This window comes from Camelus dromedarius, chromosome 8 (assembly GCF_036321535.1).
Source record: "Camelus dromedarius isolate mCamDro1 chromosome 8, mCamDro1.pat, whole genome shotgun sequence".
Lineage (NCBI taxonomy): Eukaryota > Metazoa > Chordata > Mammalia > Artiodactyla > Camelidae > Camelus > Camelus dromedarius.
Window position 1 is genome coordinate 60,533,014 of NC_087443.1, and position 25,785 is coordinate 60,558,798.

A 25,785-nucleotide genomic window follows, 5' to 3' on the forward strand; every position below is an offset into this window, starting at 1 on the left:
CATTAGCTACCACCTCCATCCCAACATACAGTTACCATTTTGTTTTTGTGATGTCAACATAGGTGCCATTTCTTCTTTGTGGTTAGAACATCTAAGATCTGCTCTCTTAGCAACATTCAAGTATATAACAGTATTTTTAGCTACAATCACCATGCTGTATATTAGATCCCCAAACTTGTTAATCTTATAACTGGAAGTTTAAGTAAAGTTACACTTTGACTAACATCTCCCCATTTCTCCCACCCCTGACCCGTGGTAAACACTGCTCTATTCTCTGTTTCTCTGAGTTTGACTATTTTAGATTCCACATTTAAGAGAGATCATACTGTATTTGTCTTTCTTTGTCTGACTTACTTTACTTAGCATAATGGGTTAAGGGTCTTCCAACTTGTTACAAACAACAGGATTTCCTTCTTTCTCATTGCCTATTATTTTTTGTTGGGTTGTCTTCTTATTTTTGAGTTTTGAGACTTCTTTACATATTCTAGATACTATATTATATATGTATTTTGTACTAATTTTCTCCCTGTGGCTTATAATTTCATTCTCTTAACAGAGCCTTTTGATACATTTTGTGTAATATTTAAGTAAATTGCATAGTTTTCTGGCATACCAACTTGTCATAAACAAGTTCAGGGACAACACAACTTCTTGCATTGAGCATACAGTTCAGCAGGAGGGAGCAGCAGGGGCACAGAGACACCAGGGAAGGCCCCACCAGTTTTGAAGAGTCCATATGCTGTGGGCATCAGTCATAATGGGTCCCAGAGGGAATGGAGCTCATCATTATGGCTAAGGACCCTGTTTTTATTTGGGGCGGCAATGTGTCCAATTAAAAGACTACGTATTCTAGCTTCCCTTGCAGCTTGTTTTTGCCATGTGGCTACACTCTGGTCAGTGAAATATAAATTAGAATTGTTGGGCAGACTTCGAGTAAAGTTCCTTTAAAGAGGGGCATATGGTAGCTGGTGTAGGTCCTTTGATTTTGGTTTTCTGTGTTCCTCCTGCTTTCTGCTCAGACTGTGGACAAGGTGGCTGAAGCTTCAGCCGCTAACTTGGACCACGAGTGTCACGTGGAATGGTGGGGTAGAAAGATAAAAGAAGCCTGGTCCCTGATGACTGCACAGCTGCCGCACTTGCCTTAGACTGCATGTGTACAGACTTCTTCTATGTGAGAGGAAACATCTTATGTGTTTAAAAATCTATATTATCTCTGGTTTTTGTTACTAGCAACCAAATCTAATTTCTAAAGGAATTTAGTTAATATGGCAGTGGGTCAAAGGGAAGTCAGTTCTACTGAGATCATACTGTTAGAATACTTTTTATTCCCTGCTATTCATACTTTATCACTACTACTGTTTTCTTCATCATCACAACCGTCTTCACCTTTATCATCCTCCTCTTCACATTGCTATTATTGTGAATAATAATCATTTTCATTATTGTCATAATCTTTGAGAGGATTTGCTTCTTGATGGTGGAGGACTGTTTGTGCGTAAAATGTATTTCTCTTGTTAAATATTCTACTGAGGGAGGGGTAAATGAGAGAGCGAGTCTAAAGGAGGCTTTGCTATTGAGGAACATCTGTAGAAATGGGTGGAGTTTGTATGCAGGTCTAGTGCGGCTTCGTTGTTCACTGGGTATGGGCCATGTCAATCATTTCTGCCCTGCAAATAGCCAGCATTGCTCCCTCATGGGGCAGCCCTCCAGGTGAAACAACAGAGATGGATTTCTGTCTTCTGCCAGGATTGGCTGGTGGGGCAGGTCTGAGTCAGCTGTTGTGTGTAAAGAAAGGGAGAGGAAATTAAACTTGATGGTGTAAGAAGTGAGAAATGATGGAAGGTTCTTGAGTGGGGGAGTAGCATGGTTTGTGTAGGAAGGATTGGGGAGGGGGTGGAGATGGGTAGGCCACTTAGGAGGCTCTCATGGTGGTCCAGGCACGAAGTGGTGAAGGGCATTTGTTAGGTGGGCCAGGAATTAAGCAGTCATCAAGGGAGGTTGCAAAAACAACTTTAAAAACGATCAGAGGAGACACCTGTGTGAGGACAAATAAAGAGGATGGGCGGAGAGGCTGGATGAGCCATCAGACCTCAGTGCAAATGGGCCTGCGTGAAGGAGGGAGGTACGGAAGGAAGTTTGGTGGAAGTGTTTTAGGCAGCAGTGCACTTCTAAGGGAAGTTCAGCAAGGGCCCTGGGTAATCATCAAGCCTGAGCCAGAGTCACTGGTCAGAGGAATCCCATGTCCCCCAGGAGAGGGCCTGCCTTACTTTCCCTGACCCGCTCAGTCATTGGCTGGGAGCCGCTATGGGAAGCACAGCCTTGGAGCAAACTCTGGGATGGATTTCAGAGCTCAAGAGCTGGGACCCTCAGTCACTTAGGCTTCTGGTGGTGGAAGATCTAAGAGAGGATGTCCAGGTCGGGGGTAGGTGACTGCTGCTGTCTCAGGGCTGTGGTTGCAGGTGACAAATGCAGACCTGGACTGGCTTAAACTATGAGGAGCTGTGCCATCTCAGCTCACAGGAAGACCAGGGCTGGGTGGATTTCGGGGTTGGCGGAGTCAGGGCTCGAAGATGAGGTGCTTTCCATCTGCTCTGCCATCCATGGCTCGGCTTCCTTCTGGGCTGGTAGCGACACCACCACAGCTGCCCCAGGAATCAAAACCAGCCAGACACAGCAACGTCTAGAGGGAGAACGACCTCTCTTGTGCTTCTTTCTGCAGAACAAGCAGACCTTTCTCAGAGGGGTGTCACAGATTTCCCAGCATACTTCATTGGCTACAAAGGTCACATGACCACACTTGACCCAGTCACTGGCAGGCGGAACGGAACCGTTGTGATTGGTTTATACCAGCGGATTGCAGCCCTGGCTTCACATTAGAACCACCTGGAGAGCTTTTAGAAACACCCCTGCTGGGTCCCACCCTCAGAGTTTCTGTATTTATTGGTCTGGAGTGGGGAACTGGGCAGCGGTGGTTTTATAACCTCCTTAGGTTATGTTATGTGTAGCCAGGGTAGAAAATCTCTGTCATCCTGGAGAAGAGTAGATGCTGGAGAGGCAGCCACAATGTCCGTTCCAGTCACTTACTAGTTTTGTGTGGCTTGGGCACATCAACTTGTTTGAGCCTTAGTTTCCTCATCTATAAAATGGGGGCCAGCAAGAGCCACTTTCTGCGGTCACTGGGAAGACTGAATGAGCTCATGGATGCTCGCAGACTTTGTGAACTGTAAGTCACCGACACCTGAGGGATGTTTGCTCCTCGCTCTCCTTTAATTTGAAGGGAAAATTCATCTCTTCTGCTGCCAAGAGCAGCCAGGGTTGAGATTTCTCCTGAGCACAACTTCCTGCCATTAGAGTAAAAAACAAAAGAGAAGGGAAAATGGCAGACCGGGAAGCCACAGGCAATTGCAGTGGGCTTTTTTTCTTTCAGATGGTGTGGGTTTGAATGTGCTGCTATAAATGGTTTATGCAAATGAGCTGGAGGGGCTCATCTCCTGCCGGCTGAATCTGAGAGTGGCTGGGAAGGAGCCAGGTGCGTGGTTTACAGCGTCTTCTCCTTGTAGTCCTGCAGTGGGCGGTTAGGGGCTGGTGGATGCTCTCCTGCTGCCTCCAGGGAAGATGGTCAGATAAGGCTGTGGCTCGGCAGTGTTCCGGGTCACGCCTGGCTGCTTGGCTTTTGGCTGTTTCTCCCTAAGTGAACACTGGTCATGCTGCCAATAGTACTGAGGGAACAAGGAGGGCCACCTGGGGGGGCTGTGAGGTCATGGGTCAGGCAGTCTGTTACCTTCAGGTACCACTGAAGGCATGGTGGCCGGGAGGGTGACCTCAGGGCTGAGGCCTGGGGAAGGGTCAGATGGGGCCTAGTAAAGACCACTCACCATTAGCCCTGGCCTCTCTTCCTTTCTTCTTAGTTCCTCTCTTTTTCTTGCTTCCTTCCTAAGACATACATTGAACATACCCAGTGCCCACATGTTAGGTGCTGGGGATTCAGAACTAAAAAGACACCAGTCTACACTGAGGTTTCTCCTAGTATGGGAAGGGAGCCCTTGACCTCACTGCAGGGCTGGGGCTACCCAAAGGGCTGGTCATGCCTTGGAGACGGGAGGCCTACTCTGCCCCTAGGCTTTGGGATGACCTCAGAGGAAGACCCCTCTGAGCTAACAGATGTAGGTGAGGCAGGAGTTTCTGAGTGACCAGAGTGGTGAGGGGCATTCCAGGTAGAGGAGCAGCGTTCCAAGAGCCACAGATGTGTGTGATGCAGCTGTGTTCTGGGACACGTGTGATTCAAGTGCATGGAATATAGGTCCTTGGGATTGGGGGAAAACCCAAACAGGCTTCTGCAGACCTTCCTAAGCCTTGGTCAAGGCTTACCGTAGGCTGCAGGAGTCCTGGAACCCAAGGGAGGCTTTGTCGTCTAAACTTGGATGCTGGAGAATCCACCCTGAGTATTGCTGGAGTCGCTGGTGGATGGTCTGACGCCAGGCTCCAGCAGCTGGAGGGAGGGTGTAGCACCTTGAAGGGGGAGCCTGAAGTATGTAACTGGAAAGAGTGGAAAGGAAGGTAGAGCAATGGATGAAGGTGCAAACTGGGAGATGGGGCAGCTGTAGGGAGGAAGATGGATTTTTTGTCATTGCATTCACCCTGTGGTGGCTGCCCTTCTTGGGCTGTCCTTTAGGCAGGAAGACTGCAGCCCCGACAACCGCCTTCTAGCAGCCACAGCTGAGCTTCGGCTCCAGATGGAAGGGGCGGCCGGCACTGAGCCAGCCACGTGCTTATGGTCATCCCTGTGCCTTTAGGGACAAGATCACCTGTTTAATGTTGCCATGTGAGGTTGTCTGGGGTTGGGGTGAGGTTCTAGGGCTGGAGGTGTGTTGGCAGGTAATAGAGTCCCTTTGTGGGCCCAAAGGGCATGAAAGCCACCGGCCTCTCTTGACAGGCCCTGAATAGACCTCAGTATTCACAGATGTCTCTGTGCCTGGGCATCCTGCCCTCGGCTCTGCAGCTAGCGTGGCCAAAGTCCCCTGTGTTCCAGGCCACGCCCCCTGGGTGGTAGGCGCCGAGCTGCCATAGTTCAGTGCCTGAACCTCAGGTCTGCCACTCACTTTGGCTCTGTGAGAACAGAAGCCCCTGTTTCACAGCCAGTCTGAGCCCCCTGCTCACCTGCTGCCCCCTTTCTCTTTACAGAGCATTTTCAGGTTTGTGTCTCAAGACTATGCGGGCATTAATCTGCATTAATCTCCATTTCCTTCCCTTTTGGACACATAGTGTAAATCTCTGGTCCCCGGAACTACAGAGCCCCTGTTCACCCCCAGCATGGGAGTGGGCCCAGAGCCCAGCTGGGGTGAGGTCTGTGGGTGGTGCGGTGACCCAGGAGGGGCAGGACAATGACTATGGGCAAACAGGAGCTAGCTGACATCAGGATCAGCAAGTTTTACATTTGTGCCTGCTCCAACCCTGGGCCCCTCTAAGCGATGCTGTGTTTATTTAATTGAAGACGTCCTTCCTCAGGGGACTTTTGCGTGGTAGACAAAGCCCAGGACCCTGGACTCCTGAGTCTGAGATCAGGGTTCTGGACCTGGCTCTGGCACTTTATAGCTTCTGCAATTCATTTCTATCTCCCCGAGCCTCTGTTTTTCCAATCTGTCGAAGAGGATGAGCACCTGTCCTGTGGTACCTAATAGGAAGCTTTTGCAAATCCAGTAAGATTTTGGTGAAAGTCTTCTGTAGCTTTTAAGAGCTGGGTTGTTATTCCAAGAGGCCACATGGCAGAGAGGCCAGCGCTTATACCCTGATATCTGGTAGATGTGCGTCCAAATCCCAGCTTAGCTGCGTATTAGATGTGTGACCTGGACACAGTATTCCACTCTCCCGAGCCTCCATTTCCCCATCTAGGTGCCCAGCTCTCAGTGCTGCCCTCTCCTTCTTTGGGCCCAGAGCTGGTGTTTCAAGATGACAGCAGCAGATGTAATTTTCTTAATTGATCTGGATACTTATTTGTTGTAGTTTCTGCCTAATTTTTGCAGGAGGAGGAGCTCCTCGGTCTCCCACTGATGGTGTAACAGGGAGCCAGGTCAGAGAGCACAGTGAGGAGGGGAGGCAGCCAGGCCCAGTGGGACTAAGGAGCTCTGAGGGGCAAAAGCCCCCTGGCAGAGCAGCTCTGGGCAGGGGCCTCTCTCTTGGGCTGGGGATTCCAGGACTTCAGAGCCCACCTGCCCTCAGGCAGCCCCTAGGACTCATAGCTCAGCCTCTCTGCTCTGCTGAGAGCTGAATGGCTTCTTGGGTACCAGCCTCACCCCTGCACCCTGATCTGGCCTGGGCCCCATGTGATTACCAGCCTAGACCTCAACAAGGCTGTACCCATGACCATTCACTTGGCCAGTATCCATTGCCCACTCTCCTGGGAGGTGCACACCATGCAGTGCTTGAGTGCAGGCTCCAGAGACCAACTGACCTGAGGTCAGATCCCAACTCTCCCCTTTCCTACTCTGTGTCATGTTTCTCATCTGTATGGTGGGGTCATAATAGGGCCTTTGTATGGACTTCAGGTCTGTGTCTCACCAACAGTACTTCCATGGCCAGGGCACTTCCTATGCATCCACTCTGTTCTGAGCACACTACATGTAGGAATTCACTTCATACCTTAGTAACCCTGTGAGGTAGGCACCATTAGTGTCATCCCCATTTTCAATTGAGAAAACGAGTGCCAAGTAGGTGTTAGATCAGGGATTTGAACCTGGGTCCAGAGCCTGCTCTTAACCATCACCTCTGAAGCACCTAGTACAGACATGCTGTAAGTGGTGGCAGTGACTAGTGTTTGGTGTTGTCAGACTCTTGGGGTCTGGCTGCTAGTGACCCTTCTGGGAGTGTCCCAGCCCCAGAGCCTGGCCCCTGTAGGGTCCTGCACCATCATTCCCTCATGCCCCCTGATGCCCAATGGCTAAGCCCGAGTGTTGGAGTGAGAGGTCCCAGCGGTGGTCAGGAGGCAGGGTCAAGGCACAGGAGCAGAGGTGGGGCCAAGTCAGCTGGTCCTGGGCACTGCCATCCCTCAGTAGGTCGGATCTGGGAGGGGCAGGAAGCCGGAGAGAGCCCGAGGAAGTGGACTCCTCAGACTTCACCAGGAGGGTGGGCTGAAGGAGGCCAGGGAGAGTGTGGGGCTCTGAGCCTGGAGGTGGCTTCAGCTGTTTGGGGGCTGGGACCAGAAAGATGGGCAACACCGGGAGTCCTGGCTGAGCCCTGGGGCCTGGGGTGTGTGTGGCAGGCAGGGGATGGGGGGCGGGGGGAGTAGGGGAGGGAGAGAGAGAGGGATGGGGTGGGGGAGGGTGGTCTCTGCCTGCGGAGGAGGGATTTAACCTCCTGCTCTCAGCTGCCAGCTTTCCTCGTAATCCCGCAGGATCAGTCGAGTGTGTTTACATATCTCCTCCGATGGATGAGGCTCTTGTCTTGCTCCAGTGCACGTGTACTGTCTCCCACGTCACCTTGGGTCTCCCTGTCTCTCTGCCTCACCTCCCCCTTCAGTGTCTCATTGTCTGCCCTTCCCCACCTTCCTCAGCAAGGTTATAATTTAGGGAGCAAATTTTATGAATTCAGACCCTGGTAATTTATCACTTGTGATCACTGTGACAAGGGCTGGCTTCAAGTTTAAAATTTATTCTATCCCTGAACAGAAATAGAGCACTAACCAGGTGACAAGGGCCGATGTTTATTCTGCTTAGAAGAACCCACTGTTACCTAGCACTCTGATGGCATTTGCATGAAGGGCATGCGTGCAATAACACATGTAAAGCTTCGAATGGTGGCTGGGGCTGGGGGAGTGGTGCTGGGTAAATGGTACATGATGATGATGGTGAAGGTCATTACCTGTGGAGGTGGGTCCTCCCTTTCTTCTCCTGGGTGTAACTAGATACTCAGTGATGTACCTGTATTCTGCATCCTAAGTCACTCCTCTCTGAGGCTGGGGTTGAGATCTTAGCCCTTCCAGATTCAACCTGGATTCCTGAGTTCTCTGAGTCTCTGAACAACAACATTGACAGCAGTGGTTACTATTACTTGTCGAGCCAAGCACTGGGCCTCAGAAAATCTCTGTAGCTTGCACAGTCACGTGGCAGTAGAGCTTGCCTGTCTGACCTCCAGACCAGAGCTCCCAACCTCCACACAGGTGGGGTGGCACATCACCTACCCTTTCTGGCCGGGGACAGAGATCTTATCACAGGCAAATGTTTGCTTCCAGCCAGGGGCTCTGTGGGTGTGGGTTCCGTCTGGCACACTCTGTCCTGGGAAGCTGGGACGCTTCCTTGTTTTGTCCTTCCTGCCTGGCATGGAAGGTAACCCCTCTGTCTAGTCCAGGCTGGCCGCAGTGGCCCTGAGGCTCAGACCTGGGGAGCCAGAGGGGTTATGTTTTGAGTCTCAGAGGGTCTGAGAAAGGGCCGCTTGGCGCTGGGCCTGGGGCCTGGGAGGGCCGCCCAACTCTAGGCTGTTTTCTCAGATTCCCTTTCGGTCTCCGCCCCCGCCTCTGCACCTGTTGTGTTCCCATCATCCTGGGCGGCTGGCAGCTGTCACTGCTGGGGCACCTGTCCCAGCCCCCGAGGACGCCCTGTGGGCTCCCTGGCTCCAGTTTTCCTGCAGCCACAGCTCAGGCTGTCTGTCTCTGCGTCTTTGCCCTCAACTCCACGTGTTCTCGCTCTCCTGGACTCGAGGCAGCATCCTCCTCTCTCATCCTGGTTCTGGGCAGGGGAGGAAGCTTTGGTTGGGGGGGGGGTCCCTGCTGCCCCACCCCCATTCTCCAGCACCAGGCTCAGTCTGATACGGCAGGGAGGATGGCCCTGGCAGTTCGGCCTTAAGCCCCAAATGCCAGGTGACTCATCAGCTTAATAAAATTATCCCTTGTTTTTGATTAAAAAATAAATACACTATAGCAACCAAGAGTGGCCTCCCAGCTCCTCCCATCAGGGATGTCTCCCATCCCTGACCTCTCTTTACGGACTTCTCCGGATACCAGTCCCCTCTGCCCACCTCAGACAGAGAAGGTTACTCCCTCTCCTGGTCCTGTCTTGTCTCCCGGTGCCCTGACCAGTGTGCTGTGTAAAACACCAGGAGGCATTAAACCTGAGTTCGGATCCTCCCTATCCTGTACCCGCTGTGTGACCATGGGAGAGTCTATGACTTGTCGGGCCTCCTGTGTTACACCTGAAGGCGGTGGCTGGACCCAGCACTCTCTTGAGGTTCCTCCCCCTCAGAGATCTTGGAGCCTGTGATTTCCATGGCTTCTGTTGTCCAGGGAACTTGTTCCAGTTTTATTCTGCAGTTCCTGGATCTGCCCTAGACTTAAGTTCTAAGTGGGTGCTGGGCCTTGGGAGATGTGGATGAGAAAGGATGTGGTGAGGAGAGGGTTGAGGTGGGGAGCTCACCATGGAGACCAAGATGGTGCACAAGAGGGAGGAGAAGCAGGTGGAAGGGAGTCAGGAGACAGATGGCAGAGAGAGGAGGAGGGCCTTGGTCAGGGGAGGATCGCAGAAGCTAAATGGGTTCAGAGAGCCAAGGAGATGGAGGTTCTGGATGGGGTCAGAGGGCAGATGCAGCCAGAGGCTAGCCAGAAAGGGAGGACTTCCTTCTGAAGCCCAGGTAGGATTTCTAAGTTGCTCCCCAAAGGCACACCCAGCCCTGCCTTCTGCCTGTGCGCTTTGGGGTTTTATAGCCCTCTCCCAGGTCATGGACGGTCTACTTTCTCTAAGATTCCCTGGTTGGGGTTTCCTGTTAGCGGATGGGAAACCCACAGTCTCCCCTGCCTTCATTTGTGTGCCATTCCTGGGATGCCACCCTTTATATACTGGAAAATTCCTAGGCTCTGCCTCTACCTTGGAATCCCTCTGATTCCTTAAGGAGAAGGTTCACTGTCCCCTTGTCTTCTTTTCCCCAAGTAAGAAGACCCCCAATCCTTTGACCTTTTCTGGATAGAGCATGAATTTTGATGTTGGGCAGATCTGAGTTTGAACTCTGGCTTGTCTTGCCTTCAGTGTAACCTCTCTGAGCCTCAGTGTTATAGCCTGCAAGATGGGCTATATAACTATAACCCTGAAGGGGTGTTATGGGGGTTCTGTGTGGTTGTGTATGTGAAATGCAGTGCCTGGCACACAGTAGGTGTTCAGTAGTTGCTTCTGTAGATTTGCTTGTTGATTCCCCTTTACACAGCCTCTCTGGCTACAGAACAAAGCCTTGCAAACAACACTCAGGCAGAGCCAAGGGAACCTCATCCCTTGATCACAGCATGGCTCCTGCTTGGCTTCTGAAGGCAGAAATTGGGTCTTGCTCACAAGTGGGTCACAGCACTCAATGAATGTTGGGTGGATGAATGAATGGTGGAGGTCAGTGTTACCCTTTTAGTTACAAAATCCTTTGGTCAAATAAAATTTTACGTGATGCCCCAAAGAATAAAATAGAGAAGGGGTGCAGCACTGGCTGCCACGTCATCTGTAAAGGCCTGGACGTTGCCCTGGGGAAATGAGGGGGAACCCTCAGACACAGGGCGTTGCCACTTCCTGTTTAAATTGGGGAAGTGGATTTGTAGGAAAAGGGACCCAGGAAAGTCTGCTGGAAAACTCCTCAGACACTGGTGCCATGAAGGCCCAGGGGCCTCCCAGTCCATGTCCCTGTTCCCTTCCCCAGTCTCACTTAAGGGGCCAGAGAGAGGACTGCTGCCCACATGAAGGACTCACCTGCCCCTACCCCTCCCATCCCTGCTTGGTCCCTTCCCCCGAGTCTGTCTCCAGAGAATTACACAAATTCAGTTATATGGGTGAGAGGTTTTCTGAGAGCCATCTCTGGGTGGGCACGATGCTAGGCCTGAGGAGCGAGGGAGAATCAGGGACAGGCCCAACCCCATAGATGTCACTGTTCCCCCCCGAACTATCCCGCACCTCTGCCTCCTCCCATACGTTCCACACACCAGATGGTGGAGTGACCTTTTAGCAATGTGGGCCTGGTCTCGTTGCCTCCCTGATGAAACCTGTCAGGGGTCTCCTACTGCTCTCAGGAAAAAGACTATATTCTTCACCCTGCTCTTCAAGGCCCTTCTGGTGTATCCCCAGCCCCCCTTGGCTTGTCATCAGAAAATTCCCCCAGGCTCTTCCTGCTGCCCCTGCTCCAGCCATACCGACTTTGCTTCTTGAATGGGCTGGGCTCCCTCCAGCCACAGGGCCTTTGCACATATTATACTCACTCCTTGGAGCACTCCCTAACCTACCTCTGCAACACAGGGACATGCCTGCTTATCCTTCATTGTAGGTTTTCAGGAAAGCCTGCCCCAGCCCCCCAGAACCTTGTTCCTTTATTTCAGAACACTTTTCTAGGATTGTGATTATTTCTTACTCCACTACTTGATAGATATATGTTTCCCTCTGGACTGTAAGCCCACAAGAGCCAGGGCCTGTCTATTATTGATCACTGTGGCATCCCCAGTGCATAGCTTAGTGTCTGGCACATAGTAGGTGCTCAGTAAATGTTGGCCATGTTGAATTGCTGAGATGCAGCCAAGAAGCCGGGGCAAGCAGATGGGGCCACAGCCAGTTCATGGCTGCCTCTGTATAGAGTAGAGTAAGACAGGGAGTTAGGAGAGGCATAGCTCGTGCTCAGAAGAGAGACAAGCTTCAAAAATGGGGACTCAGTGTGCACCTGGGGCCCTAGGAGGCCTTCCCAGAAGAGGTGTTCCCAGTGCTGGGGGTAGGTGGGAAGATGAGGCTGGCTAACTGGGGGCATTTGGTGGGGAGGAACCTAGCTGGTGCATCTAAAGACAGGCAGGTTGAGGGGGGCTGACTCTGCTGCTGAAGGAACAGCCTCCAGAGCAGCCTCTTTGCCTCAGTTTCCTCATCTGTAAAATGGACATAAGAATGTATCTGATCTCTTAGGATTGCTGTGAGGATTGAACAAGTTAATATGTGTAATCTGCTTTGAACTGCCTGGCACACAGTAAGGCCTGGTGTTTGCTATTTCTGTGATTATTTACCCCACAAAAGGTGTTTGGGTTATTTTCTCTTGGTCAGATTTTGACTTAGCCTCCCTTTCCTGGAGGAACTGGGTACATGTGCCATGGAGCAAGGGTGTGCATGTACTTGTGGCCGTGCACAGCCACGAGTAAGCATGTACCTGTAGGAAGGAGTGACCTTGTGTGGAATCGGGTGTCACAGCTTCTCCCAGGGAGAAGTCTTAGGCAGGCCTCTGGTCCAGGGGAGGTGTAGCACCATGGGCTTGTGGGCTTTCCCACCCTGGGCCTACCTAGCTCTCTGGCTGGTGACATAAGGTCAGGCCGGATGCCCCCCTCATCTCCACCCCTCCCATCCCCGCCCCTCCCCCATCTCCACCCTGCCACCCTCTCCTCCCCTCCCCTAGACCCACTGCAGACGACTGCAGCAACAGGGTCCTGATTGAGAGCACAGGGCCCAGCACAGCCCCTCAGTGTCCAGGTCTCTGAGTTCCATCTGCTATGGGGCAGCCCTCATCTTTCCCAAGGCTCCTTCCCCAGCCCCCACCCCTCTACCCACTGACCTTCCCTCCCCACCCAGATCCTTCCCTGGGAACCCGGATCCCTGGCCCTGGGGCCAGGAGCTGGGGGCTGAGCCAGGGTCTGGGAGGAGGGAGCTGTCTTGTTATCCTGGGAGAGGCACCTGTCCTGAGAGAGCCTCTGATGAGTGATGTCTGGGAGATTGTCCCTGCTTGAGTCCTGGCTCTGCCTCTGACCTGCTGGGTAACCTGAGCATGTCAGCCTCCACTTTCTTTTCTGTAAAAAGAACCTAACAGAAGCCCCTGCCACTCGGAATAAAAGTCAGAGAGTCCGCGCAGTGCCTGCTGCACACAGAACACTCAGTGCATGGTGGCCGCTCTTTTGATGATGCCTTGGGATACCAATGTGCTTGCCTGGGGCTAGAGGGCCCTGCCCTCCCACCGCCCTCTGCCCTCTGTCTGCACCTTTCCCTCTCACCCGAGTGTGGGATGCCAGGTTCTTCACCTTAAGATTTCTCCAGAGACGTAGCGAGTCTTTGGGAGTGTGTGTGTACATTGCGAGGTGTATAGGTATAGGTGTGTGTACTGGTGGGCAGAAGGTGGCTAAGTGTGCACAATGGTGCACGCTTTCAAGTGCTGATGAGCCCATGTTGATGTGGTGTAGATGGTAGTGTGGTCTGTATATATTGGTGTGTGTTTTGTATGTCTGTGATTAAAAGGATGGTTTGGTGTGGCGGTAAAGTGTGGAGTCCAGTACCAGATTGCCTGGGTTTGCATCCTAGCCCGCCACCTTCCAGGTAGGTAACCTCTTTGTCTCAGTTTTCTCATCTGTAAGATAACAACAATGGTACCTACTGATAATAACAATATACTGACCTCATCATTCAGCCTGTGAGGCCCAAAGGAGTTAATCCTCATAAAGCACTTGCAAAAGACCCTGGAAGATCGGAGTGATGTCAGCTCTTTGTCATTAAGCTGCACTAGCCAGATTGTAAGCCCTTTGAGAGAAGGGACAATGTCTGTCTTGCTCACCATGGTGTCCCGTCACCTCCCCCGAGGTCTGCATGTAGTGGGTGCATAATGGCACGTGAGTGACTGGCGAATGGTGAGGTTGTGTGCGTGTGTGTCTGTGAGGTGTGTGACGGGGAATGTGCAAGTGTGCGTGCATGTGCATGCACGCGTGTGTGTATGAGTGTATGTGTACACGTGGTGTGTGTGTGTGTATGCATGTGTGTGTTTCTGCTCCGGCTGGGGCATCTCCAGCTCTTTCTGGAGCTCTGCTATTTCAGGAAGCCTCCAGTCTCCTCCTCCTTATGTAAATAAACATGACAGATCCCATCGCCTGTACCAGCAGCACGGGGAGGTGGGGGAGGCTCCAGGAGTGGGTGGGAGCTGGGAGGCGCTGTGAGCAGGGCCAGAGGGGTGTGTGTACGTGTGTGTGTGTGTGTGTGTGGCTGGCTTTGCGGGGTGTGCGGGAGGGAGTGCGTGGGGGCGCGGGAGGGGTGGGCTCGGCCCTGCCATGCCGGCTGCTGCTGGCCACGGAGGAGGAGGGGGGGCAGGAGGAGAGGAGCTGGCCGCCAGGGCGGCTCGGTGACGAGGCCAGCCGGCCAAACGGAGGTGGCTGTGCTACCCGCTGCCGGTGATGGGGGGACAGATCACCCGGAGCACCCTCCACGGTAAGGCCCCAGCTGATACCCGAGGGTCTGCCCATCTCCAGCCTAGGGACCACCTGGGGAGGCTGGGTGCGAAGAGCACTGGGGCTGAGGGCATGGCCACGAACCCCCCACCCCGCTCCTTCACGCCTTGGTGGGCTCTGAGGCTGTGGGAGAGGGTACCTTTGGGTGACAGGCACTAGGGTGAGGGAAGGCAAGGCAGGGCTTGGAAAAGCAGAAAGAGGGGTCTTTCCCTGGCAGCCAGCAGGAGGTCAGGCAGCTGAGTCTCCCCACAAAGTCTCCTTGTCCTCTTACCTCCCCAGAGCGCTGACCAGCCCCCAGTTGGGATGTGAGGTCCCGGTGTTCATACTCCCCTCTCCTAGAACTGAGGCAAACCAGTTAGACAGCTGAGGGGACCTGTTTGTGAGTCCTGGGATACTGGCCATGGAGGTCAGCGCTGTGTTCCGTGATGGAGCCGTGGAGAGATGTGTGGGCACATGCGTGTGTGCATGAGTGTGTGTGTGCTCATGAATATGCGTTGGAGGTGTCTGTGGGTGTGTACCTGTGTCAGCTTGTGCCTAAGTGCACAGGGGTGCAAGTGACACCCCCACATTGCCTGCCCTGGGTTCTCAAAGCGTGTACTCTACCAGAAAGGTCAGTGAACTTCTGACCCCTGGGGTTCATGTCCATGGTCAGACAGACCTCAGACAGGCGAACAGGCAGACAGGTGAAGGGGTGGGAGGGAGGAGGGCTGGGTGGCTCCTGCTTGCCCTTACTCCTGTCCCCTCATCTGCCTGGCTCGAGTGCTGTGGACTTGGGAGTAACATGGCCGATGTGGCACCAGACCCAGAAGAGGAAGCCTTCCCAGGGCCTTGTTTTGTCATCACTGGGCCCCAGGAGCTGGGGTTCCTGTCCGAACTGGCTGGTGCCAGAAGAGCGTGGGCTGACCTTGGGGAGTCCCTCCACACTCCCCTGTGTGCAGACAGGGCATTAGAAGGTGGGGCAGCCTCCATCTGCTGGGTTAGTGGGCACCGAGGAACTGGGAGAGGCCCGGGGAGGAAGGAGGGTGGAGGCAGGAGTGAGTGGGAAGCCCTGGCCAGGACTGGGGACCAGGTGACTTATCCCTTCCAGGATCTGGACTTTGAGAGAGTAATTTCTTTCTTTCTTTCTTTCTTTTTTTTTTTTTTTTGAGAGAGTAGTTTCTAATTAAAAAAGAAAAAGGCAGAGAAGGAAACATGAGAAAAACAAATCATGGACTCTCTTAAAAGGAAATGAATTTTGTCCTGGGCCCAGAGGGCTAAGTGACAGATGGAAGGCACTGGAAGACACATAATCCGGAGCTGGTCAAGGGCAGTGCCAGTGGCCTGAGCCTTGGCCTGAGACTCGGACTGGGCTGACCTGGGCCTGGCCCCGCCTGTCTGTGGGGCAGGGGCTCCACTCTGGGCTCATTGGCCCCAGTGGGGCCTGTTGGCAGAGGGTCTAGAGTCAACTGGCATTTTCCACTGGAGTCAGACTTGGGCAGGCCCGTGGCCTGGGAAGACAGAGAGGCCCTCAGCACAGGCTCAGGACGCAGCACACTGTCCTCCAGCTGCCTTGGATCACAGGCTTCAGAGGGGAGTGAGGACCCCAAGACTCCCTGAGATGGCATGTGGCCGTCAAGAGCTGATGCTCTGGAGTAGATAGACGTGGGTGGTAGCAAGGGCAAGTGTCTCTCTGAGCCTTGGTTTTTTCATCTGTCAATGGGCTAATAATAGTAGCCTCCTCATAGGAGTATCATGAGGATCACTGGAGACACTGTGAATAAGGACTTAATGTGGGGGAAGCCAAAAGGGCTTGGAGAGGCATTCTGAGGCCAGGGTTCTATTCCTCCCTCTCCCAGTGGGGACAGGAGGATAGCTTGGGGTGCACCGAGAACTCTAGCCATTGAGTGAGTGCTAATCAAATGGATGGCCACTGGTGAATGTTAACCCAATGCCCCATATGCCTTGGCCCCCACCCCTTTTCCGGGACCACCCTCCTAAGGCTGGGCCCCCTCTAAGCTGGCCCTGGCCCCTGCCTCAGCCTCTCATCCACACCAATAGGCGACAGGAGTTGGGGGTTGTGGAGAGGGGTTGTCGGGGTTGTCAGTGCCCACCTAGCCCCTTAGCCAGGACCCTTGCATGCATGTCCTCAAATGTCCTCACCCGTGTCATGCCTACACACCCCCACACCTGTGCCTCTGGTGTCACCCCCTTCTAGGAGGTGAGTTGGGAGAAATGGGAAGAGATGCAGGGGGGTTGCTTCATCCTGGGGAGCCCTCAGTCCTGCAGCCCGACTCCTGAGGACATAGTTACATAGTTCCCCGTTGTATTTTCACAAAGAGCCTTGGGGCTTTGATTTGGTTCAAGCTGAAGATGTGGTATTGCTGGGTTACAGCGAGAGGTGAGGGGTTGTGTGGGCTTATCTGCTTGTGTGTTTGTGGACGTGTCCTGGCTGTTTATGTTTCTGGTGTCTGCGGATCGCGCGTCTGTGTGTTAGGCCTCTGGGTGTGAACCCACGTACTGTGTACTTATCTGTGTCGTATTTAAGAGACAGTGTTATTGTTTCTGTATTTCCATATGTGAACAGCAACATTCATAGTACTGTTATTCCGTAGATATCAGTGTTTAGTGTTTCTGCATGAGTCGTGTGTGTGTGTGTGTGTGTGTGTGTGGTGGGGCTATTGGTGAGGAGTCGGGCTCCTCTGGGACCAGCCTGGCAGGGGACCCTTGGGAGGAATTAATTCTCATTTGGAAAATGGCTTCGGCAGTTACACGCTTGATCTCTTTCATCAGGCAGGTTTCCAGAGCTGCTCCCTGTCTTGAGGGCTGCATGGGGGTTGGGGAGAGCATGGAGGGAGGTGGCTGAAATACTGGGAAGCCTCCCCTCCCCTCCTCTCCTATCTCCTCCCTTCCCTGCCTCCTTTGCCTCCTTTAATGCTCCCCCCCAGGGCAAGGAACAGACCTGTTGTGGATGTCACACACACACACACACACAGAGACATACATGTCATCCCCAGGTTGGTGTCTGGACCAACAAACCCCAGATGCTGGGGTGTAGGGACCTGAGAGATTGATTCCTGCACTGTCCTTTCACAGAGGGGGATGCTGTGGCTCAGAAAGGGAAATGGCCGACTGAGGTCATGGAGCTAGTGGCCCAGAGGGAAGCCAGGCCTTGCACAGCTGACTCCCTGCTTCCCTTCCTTGGGTTCCTTAATTCTCCCTCAGGCAGCAGCCAGGAGGCCATCATGGGGACTTAGGAGACCTGGGATTAGCACAGAAGGAGCCACCTGCCTCCTTGCAGCTGCTCTGGAGGCTTAGGCCAAGGTGAGCTCCCTACAACCTGTCAGCTGTGTCTGTGAACACATGTAACATACGCACCCACATCCCACTCGTGCCTGTGGGCCCTGGGGAGGAGGGATCAGGTTGATCCATCTCTGTGTTCTCTTCACTCAGCCCAGTGTCTGGCATCCAGTGGCACCCAGCAGACACTTGGTCAATGAGTAAGAGGGAAGTATGTGGGGTCTGGGTCCTGGGCTGCTGGACCACATGGCAGTTGGTGCTGCAGGAGGCCTGTGGGGTGCAGATGGGATGAAAAACATGAGCCTTCAGCTGGGCAACAGGCCAGGCCAGGCTGGAGAGGGAGCGGACGGGTGTTCTTGGTGGGTTTGAATCCTGTTTTGCTCTTACTGGCTGTGTGACTTTGGATCAGTCCCTTTGTCTGAGTCTCACTGTCCATTTCCATAAGTTGCAGGTGATAAGGTCAGGCATAAAGGGCAGTACACCTGGTCCACAGTAAGCCCTCTGTAAATGGATGTGAAGGTTTCCACAGAGGCTCCTCCAGGCCAGTGTGTGCTTGCAGGTGTGTACACACACATGCGTCTGGCTGTCTCTAAGGACCAAGATGGCATCTTCTGCCTCCTTCAGCTCTGGTGGGCCCCCAGGACAGAGCATTCCCTGGGTGCTGTGTCCAACATTAGGCACACACACTGGCTGCTTGTGTATGCACATGTGCAAAGGAGAGAGTGTGGATTTGTGTAAGGGAAACTAAGAGAGATGGTCTGTGTGGTGTGTGACTGAGCCATGCTCCCTCTCGTTCTCTCAGGCCTGACATGGGGGCTTTGAGGTGGGGGCGGGCACTGGGAAGGCAAGGACAGGGAGCTGAACTCAGAATAGTTACCATCTGGAGTTCCCTTCTGGAATCTTGGGGTGGGATGGGGGAGGGGAGGAGAAGGGCTGGTTCCCTCCCTGCTGTGAGGATATTGGGAGACACATTCATTTGCACATCTGGCTGTTGGAAATGTCTGAGCCTGGGAGGTTGTAGAGTGAATGAGAGCAGGAGGCTCTGTGTAGAGATGGATTTGGCAGTGAGGGTGCCCATCCTGCCCACTCTCCTTTGCCCACCTCGTCCCTGTGGACTCACTCAGTCTTCCAGGGAGCAGCCGGACCTGCTGTACACATAGCACATGATCAGGTGCTAACATGGCCCCTAACCCTAAACCACAAAGCCGAATGCATGGGGGCTGCAGAGGCCATGGAGAAACTGACCAGGATGGAGTGGAGGGTTCATGTAGGGCAGAGGGAACCAAGCATACTGGCCAACTAGCTGGGGCCCAGTGAGGACAGCTGCAGAGCCAGACAGATCTGCAGACCTCTTACTAGCTGTGTGACCCTGGGCAAGTTACTGCCTCTCAGAGCCTCTGTTTCCTCATCTATAAAATGGAACTAAGTGATACTATATTGCTGTGTAACAAATGACCCAAAAGTTGGTGGCTGAAAACAGCAAACAAACATTTAATTATGTCACATTTTCTGTAGGTCAGGAATCTTGACACAGTTTAGCTAGGTGCCTCCAGCCTGAATTCTCTCGGGAGGTTACAGTCAAGCTGTTGGTTGGGGCTGTGGGTTCATCTGAAGGGCTTGTCTGGAGGGACATCCATCTCCAAGTCCCATGGTGACTGGTGATCCTTGGTCCCTCCCACGTGGGCTTCTCCACAGGGCTGCCTGACCACACCCCAGCTGGCTTCCCCAGAGGGAGCGACCTGAGAGAGGCAAAAGAAAGTAACCAAGATGGAGGCCAAAGGCTTTTTATAACCCAGTCTTGGGAGTGATATCCCATCACTTCAACTGGATACAGTTTGTTAGAAGCTGGTTGCTAGGTGCACTCCACACACAAGCGGAGAGGATTAAAAAATGGCATGACTGCCAGGAGGTGAATATGGGGACCTCTGGGGCATCTGAGAGGCTGCTAACTACAGATACCTAACTTTCAGGGGTTGGGAGGGTTAGATGAGGTTGTACATGAAAGGCATCTGGTGACTCAAATCTTGTGATTTTTCTCCTTCCTGCAGGTAAGTGGGGAGCTCTTGAAGGTTCTTAAGCAGGCAGGGCTGTAGTCAGGCTTGCAGTGTGGGAACCTGGTGCTGGCAGTGAAGGAAGTTGTCCCTTTAGTGTCTCCTTTTTCTCTAATTTCTCCACAGGACACCAGAAAGGGCAAGGCACCAAGTAGGTGCTCCTTGCACAATGGCCAGTTATTGATCAGTGTGGATTGAAGAACTGAACAGTGGCAGTTCATTCAACTGCTTTCACTGAGCGCCTGCTGTGTGCTCTGAGCTAGGCACAGGGGAGATGGCAGTAAAAAGAACAACACTCTGCTCTCAGGAGGCTCACAGTCCATCAGGGAGACACACAAATAAGCCTGCAGCCTTTCCTAGCCATAAAGCTGCACTGAGAACACAGAAGATGATCTGAGTGACTCTTTTCTCTCCATCAAGGATCGCATGTGCCCAGGACCATTCCGGGTGTGAAGAAGACAAGTCAGTGCATTGCATACAGTGGGTGTCTCGAGGCGTTTGGGCTTAATTTTGTGGAGGAGCCAGATTTGAGAAAGGCTGCCTGGGTGATGGAGGCTCTGTTCGGGGCATGTGGGATCCCTGGACTGGTCTGGGGATCAGAGAGACTTCTGGGAGAAAGTGGGCTTTAAAATCAAGGTCCCCAGGATGAGTTAGGAAAAGGCAGGCTTATAGCTGGGAAGGAGGAAGGAATGGTTCCCAGCAGAGAGATGGGCCTGGGCCAGGTTTGAGGCAAGAGTCTGGTGAGGGAGGTGGGCCCCTTGGAGGAACCCAGAGAAGTTCACATCTGCACAGTTTTACAATCATCTCTCTCACCCAAGGCCCCTTCCCACCGGCTCTCCCACATCTCGCAAGTCTTTCCCCCAGAGGAACCCCTGTTCAGTGAATGCATGTAAAGTAGTCCAAATCAGTACAAGCCTGGCAAACTGGGATTTGGGTGTTTGGGATAATTTAAAATGGAAGAGTCCAGCCTCCCACTGGGCTGAAAGGAACTGATCTTTCCTATGGTGGTGGTTGTTGCTTTCACAAGAGAAAATAAGACCTTATGTTGGGATCAGGTGTTAAACTTTGAAAAATTCTTTCACACCCATGAACTCACTGGGTTCCCACAATTGCCTGGAGAGGTGGGCAGGGCAGCTATGATGACCCCATTTTACAGAGAAAGAAATTAAGTTTCAGAGAGGTGAAGCAACTTGCCCAAAGTCACACAGCAAGTCTGTGGCCTGGCCAGGTTTTGAACCCAGGGCCTCCTGCCTCCAGGGCTCTTGCTTTTTGCCCTGCTGTACTATCCAGAAAGTGAGACAAACCTGCCTCTTTGGAGATGCAAATGATCATGCCAGCCCTGGTATTCAGGTCCTCGGGCCCAGAGCAAGTTGATCTTGAACACAGTGGAATCCAGCTGGGGCTTGAAATATAGGTGGGATTTGGAGAGGTGTAGGAGGGGCTGGGAGAGAAGATACACAGGGCAGGAGAAGTGGCTTGAGCAGAGGTGTCAGAGAGCACAAATGGGTGTCAGTTGCAACAATAAAAATATAGTTATTATTAACAATGATTAATTAGTAATATATATTAACAGAATCATTAATAACCATTATAACAGCCACTTACTGGGTTTGTTTTTTAATTTATTATTTATTTTATTTAAAAAAACTTTAAATGACTTTATTGTGGTATACTTTCTGTAAACTACACATATTTCAGTTGTACAATTTGATGAATTTTGATAGATGTATATACCTATGAAAGCACCAAAATCAAGATACCTAACATTTCCTTCAAACTCCCAGTTCATCCCTTCCCACCCTCTTTATCCCCCCAGTAATCATAAGTTTGTTCTCTTTATGTGTGAGTCTGTTTCTGTTTTGTAGATAAATTCATTTGTGTATTTTTTTTAGATTGCCATATAAGTTATATCATAAGGTATTTTTCTTTCTCTTTCTGGCTTACTTTACTTAGAATGATGATCTCCAGGTCCATCAGTGTTGCTGCAAATGGCATTTTATTCTTTTTTATGGCTGAGTAGTATTCCATTGTGTGTCTATACCACGACTTCCTTATCTAGTCATCTGTCGAGGAACATTTGAGTTGTTTCCATGTCTTGGCTATTGTAAATAGTGCTGCTGTGAATATTGGAATTCATCTGTCTTTTCAAACTATATTTTTCTCCATATATATGCCCAGGAGTGGGATTGCTGGATCATATGGTAGTTCTATTTTTAGTTTTTTAAGGAGTCTCCATACTGTCCTCCAAAATGGCTGCACCAAATTACTTTCCAGCAACAGTGTAGGAGGGTTCCTTTTTCTCCATACCCTCTCCAGCGTTTATCGTTTGTGGACTTTTTAATGACTGAGTTAGTTTTACATATAGCACCTCTTTAACCTCATGAAGGTCTGCCATGATCTCCATTTTACAGATGAGAAAAATGAGGTCTCACAGTTGGGTTTGGAGGCCCACAATGTCACAGTGGCACTGAGGGCAAAATGAAAACACTGCCTGCTAAGCCACATAGAGGTTGGTTATTGTCATTGGTATTGCTCCCTCCCTGTCTCTCTTTGGCAGCCCAGCTCAACCCAGCCTGGGCATCCAGGGCTCTGCCAGAATGGTTCTGGGGCAGAGCTTGAGCCGGGGCAGTAGAAGGGGGGGGTCACTCTGGAGGCTACGTTGTCTCGGCATCTCTGCCTGGGACCACACCAAGAGGCAGGAATGTGGTCCGGCGCTGGCTGAAGGTCACCCGGAGGGCTGGCCAGGCTTGTGTCTGGCAGCTCATAAATGCTCAGAAGGAATGGGCTGAGGGGAGGGTGATGGGGAGCTCAGGGGAGTTTCCATTGTGTCAACAGCAGCCTCGCCTGAGGGGGTTGCCCCCACTGTGGCTCCCAGGAAGCTTGTAAACCTGTCTCTAAGGGGAGCCTCCCCGGGAGCTCTGCTGGGAGCTGACGGAGAGACTGGGACTCTACCCAGGACCACTGGCCACTGGGCGAGCAGCTGTGTAGCTCACAGGCCTGCATCTTTAGGCCCTTTGCTTGGCTGCTCCCCTGGCTGGGATTGGTCCACACCTTCTCCATGCAGCCTTTCCCCACCATGCCTGCCATCTTGGACTCATGGAGAAAATGAGCTCTGGTATTAGACGCTGAGCCTGGTGAAGGACCCTGGACATGGCATTGGGAGATCAGGGCTCAGGTCCCAGCTCTGCCACTTAATTGCTATGTGACCTCAAGCCAAGTTGGTTAACCAGTCTGAAATTGCAACTCATTCATCCATAGAATGGGGATTCTGTGAGGTCACAGTGTATGTGAAGTTGCAGGGAGGGAGCCCTTCTGGATGGTATAGGTAAGAATCCCTGCCCGCAAGCTGCCCCTCTGGCCCTTGGCATTTGAGCTGTGCTCAGGGTTAATTCTCACTTTACTTTCTCTCCTTCCTCTTCTGGGATCATAATGCCAGCTGAGAGCGAGGAGGGAGATAGCAGAAGCAGGGACAGCAGGTGTTGGAGGGGTGGTGATCACCCGGGTTGGGGCCGCCACATTGGACACCTCTGTGGGTCATCATTCTTATTGTAGTCCATGAGAATGGTGCCCCAGAGGCATACAGGGCAGAGTCTACGTGGCTGTATGTGGTGGTCCTGGCTCTTGTTCAAAGAGAAGTGATGGGGCCTGAGCCAGGGTCATGGAAGCAGGGAGGACAGGAGGGGCCAGAGCCCAGGGATGTTTATTTCTGAGATGGAACTGGCAAGTTGGAGGTGGGGCACTCAATGACTCTACTGTGGCCTGGGAGCATGGTGGGGCTGGCAGGTTAGGGTTAGGAGTTCAGTTGGGGCCTGCCAAGCAGCAAGTGGCCTTGGTCCACAGGTAGGAGATGCTCAGCAAGTCAGGGTTTTCATGTCATTCCCCACAGAGGTGGCTCACTGGGTAGAGACCACACTGTGGGAAGAAGAGGCTGGCACAAGACTTGGCAGGCCCAGGAATCAGTGAAGGTGTTTTGGGGCTGCCCAAGTGTCTCCTCAAACCCACAGTGGGCAGGGAACAGCAACACTTCTTCACAGAAGTGGAGGGAACTGAAGGCTGAGAGTGGCAGGTCTGATGAAGCTTTGAGGTCTTCTGTCAGATGGTCCAAATCCTCGGCACTGCCTGCGGTGGGGTGATAGGTGCTGAGGTGGTCAGATTCCAGCCTCCCTTTCCTGTGTCTTAATGAAGACCTGGTTGGTTAGTCGTCGTTGCTGCTTTTGAGGTATAATTTATAGACACTAACATTCACCCTTTTTAAGTGCATAGTTTGGTGAGTTTCAACACATGTCTAAGCTGTGTAACCTCTACCACAAAAGATAAAGAACATTTCTGTCACCATAAAAACTTCCTTTGTGCTGCCGTGGAGCCATCTCTCCTCGTCTCCAAACTCCAGAATGTTGTACAAATGGAATCAGACTGCATGTAGCCTTTCGAGTCTGGCTTCTTTCACCTCACGTGCTTCAGAGGGTCCTTCTTATTGCGTCATAGTTCTGTTCATTTTCATTGCAGAGGAGTGTTGATTGTGTGGGTGCACTCTGTTCTTTACTCATCCGCCAGCTGGAGGGTGTTTGAGTTGTTTCCAGGTTTGGGTTATTATGGATAAAGCTGCTGTACATTTGTGGGTGGGTCATCGTGCAGATGTTTTCATTTCTCTTGGGGACATGCCCACGAGTGTATTTGCTGCGTCATATGGTAGGTGTGTAACTGACAAGAAACTGTCTCGCCGTTTTCCACCTTGGCTGCACCATTTTGCCATCCTGTCAGTAATGGATGAGGGCAACGTATGAAAACACGGTTTGCATTTCTGTGTTCTGGCGGCTTACACATGTGGATTGTGAAGGCAATGTAGTAGAATGCCAGGCATCCCTCTGTGTGCTGCACAAGATGATTTTAGGTGGGACGTGGATGAATATTTTTTCGTATTTTGTCAGTTATGACCATATTAAAAATTTTTTAAATTGACATTTAGTTGATTTACAGTGTTGTGTTATTTTCAGGTGTACAGCATGGTGATTCATTTATATATATACATATAATTTTTTATTATAGGTATCATAAGATATTGAATGTTGCTCCCTGTGCTATGTATTACAACCTTGTTGTTTATTTTATATATGTAATGTCTATCTGCTAATCCTAAACTCCTAATTTATCCCTCCCCCCCTTTCCCCTTTGGTAACCATAAGTTTATTTTCTGTCTGTGAGACTGTTTCTCTTTTGTAAATAAGCTCATTTGTATCTTTTTTTTTAAGATTCCATATATAAGTGATATCATATGATATTTGTCTTTCTCTTTCTGACTTAGTATGATGGTCTCTAGGTCCATCCATGTTGCTGCAAATGGCATTATTCTATTCTTTTTTATGGCTGAGTAGTATTCCATTGTATATACATACCACAACTTCTTTATCCAGTTATCTGTTGATGGACATTTAGGTTGCTTCCATATCTTACTTATTATAAATGGTGCTGCTGTGAACATTGGGGTGCATGTATCTTTTTGAATTAGAGTTTTCTCTGGATATATGCCCAGGAGTGGGATTGCTGGATCATATGGTAAGTCTATTTTTAGTTTTTTAAGGAATCTCCATACTGTTTTCCATAGTGGCTGCACGAAATTATATTCCCACCAACAGTGCAGGCGGGTTCCTTGTTCTCCATTTATTGTTTGTGGACTCTTTAATGATGGCCATTCTGACCAGTATGAGGTGATACCTCATTATACTTTTGATTTGCATTTCTCTGATAATTAGCAATATTGAACATCTTTTCATTAGCCAACTGTATGTCGTCTTTGAAGAAATGTCTATTTAGGTCTTCTGCCCATTTTTTTTATTAGGTTTGGTTTTTTGTTATTGACTTTTGTGAGCTGTTTGTATATAGTTATGACCATATTTTAAAATGCATCTTAAAAGTTGTATCCAGCATACCAAACCCATGCTTTCTTGGCTGTTAATGCTGAATGGCTAAGACCCAAGCCCTGCATTTAGATTACCTGCTGGCTGTGTGACCTTAGGCCACTCAATCTCTCTGAGGCTGATTCATTATCAGTAAAATGGGCTTATTCTGTCCCTCCTACTTCATACGTTTGATGTGATGGTGAAAGCAGTAAGTATATGGAAAACTCTCAGTTCAGAGCCTGGCACATGTTAGCGCTTGATGAATGGCTGCCATTACTAATAGATGTGTGTGGTCCATGTGCGGTAGATGTGTTTTGTGTGTACCGTCTTGCACCTCCATGTGTACATGAGTATGTGTGTGTACAGTTCATATGTAAAT

General features: G+C 51.3%; 1 protein-coding gene across 2 annotated transcripts in view; it reads left to right on the plus strand.

The window, feature by feature from the left end:
- NEURL1 (neuralized E3 ubiquitin protein ligase 1) overlaps positions 1-25,785 on the plus strand; it is a 70,896-nt gene that overhangs the window by 23,948 nt on the left and 21,163 nt on the right. The window contains exon 1 of one of the 2 annotated variants that reach the window (XM_010987122.3): positions 13,849-14,162. The exons of the other annotated variant lie outside the window; for it this stretch is intronic. Coding sequence (XP_010985424.2) covers positions 14,129-14,162 — 34 coding nt within the window. The 5' untranslated portion in view covers positions 13,849-14,128. Of the gene's footprint in view, positions 1-13,848; positions 14,163-25,785 lie in introns of those variants that run through there. 2 annotated transcript variants of the gene reach the window in all.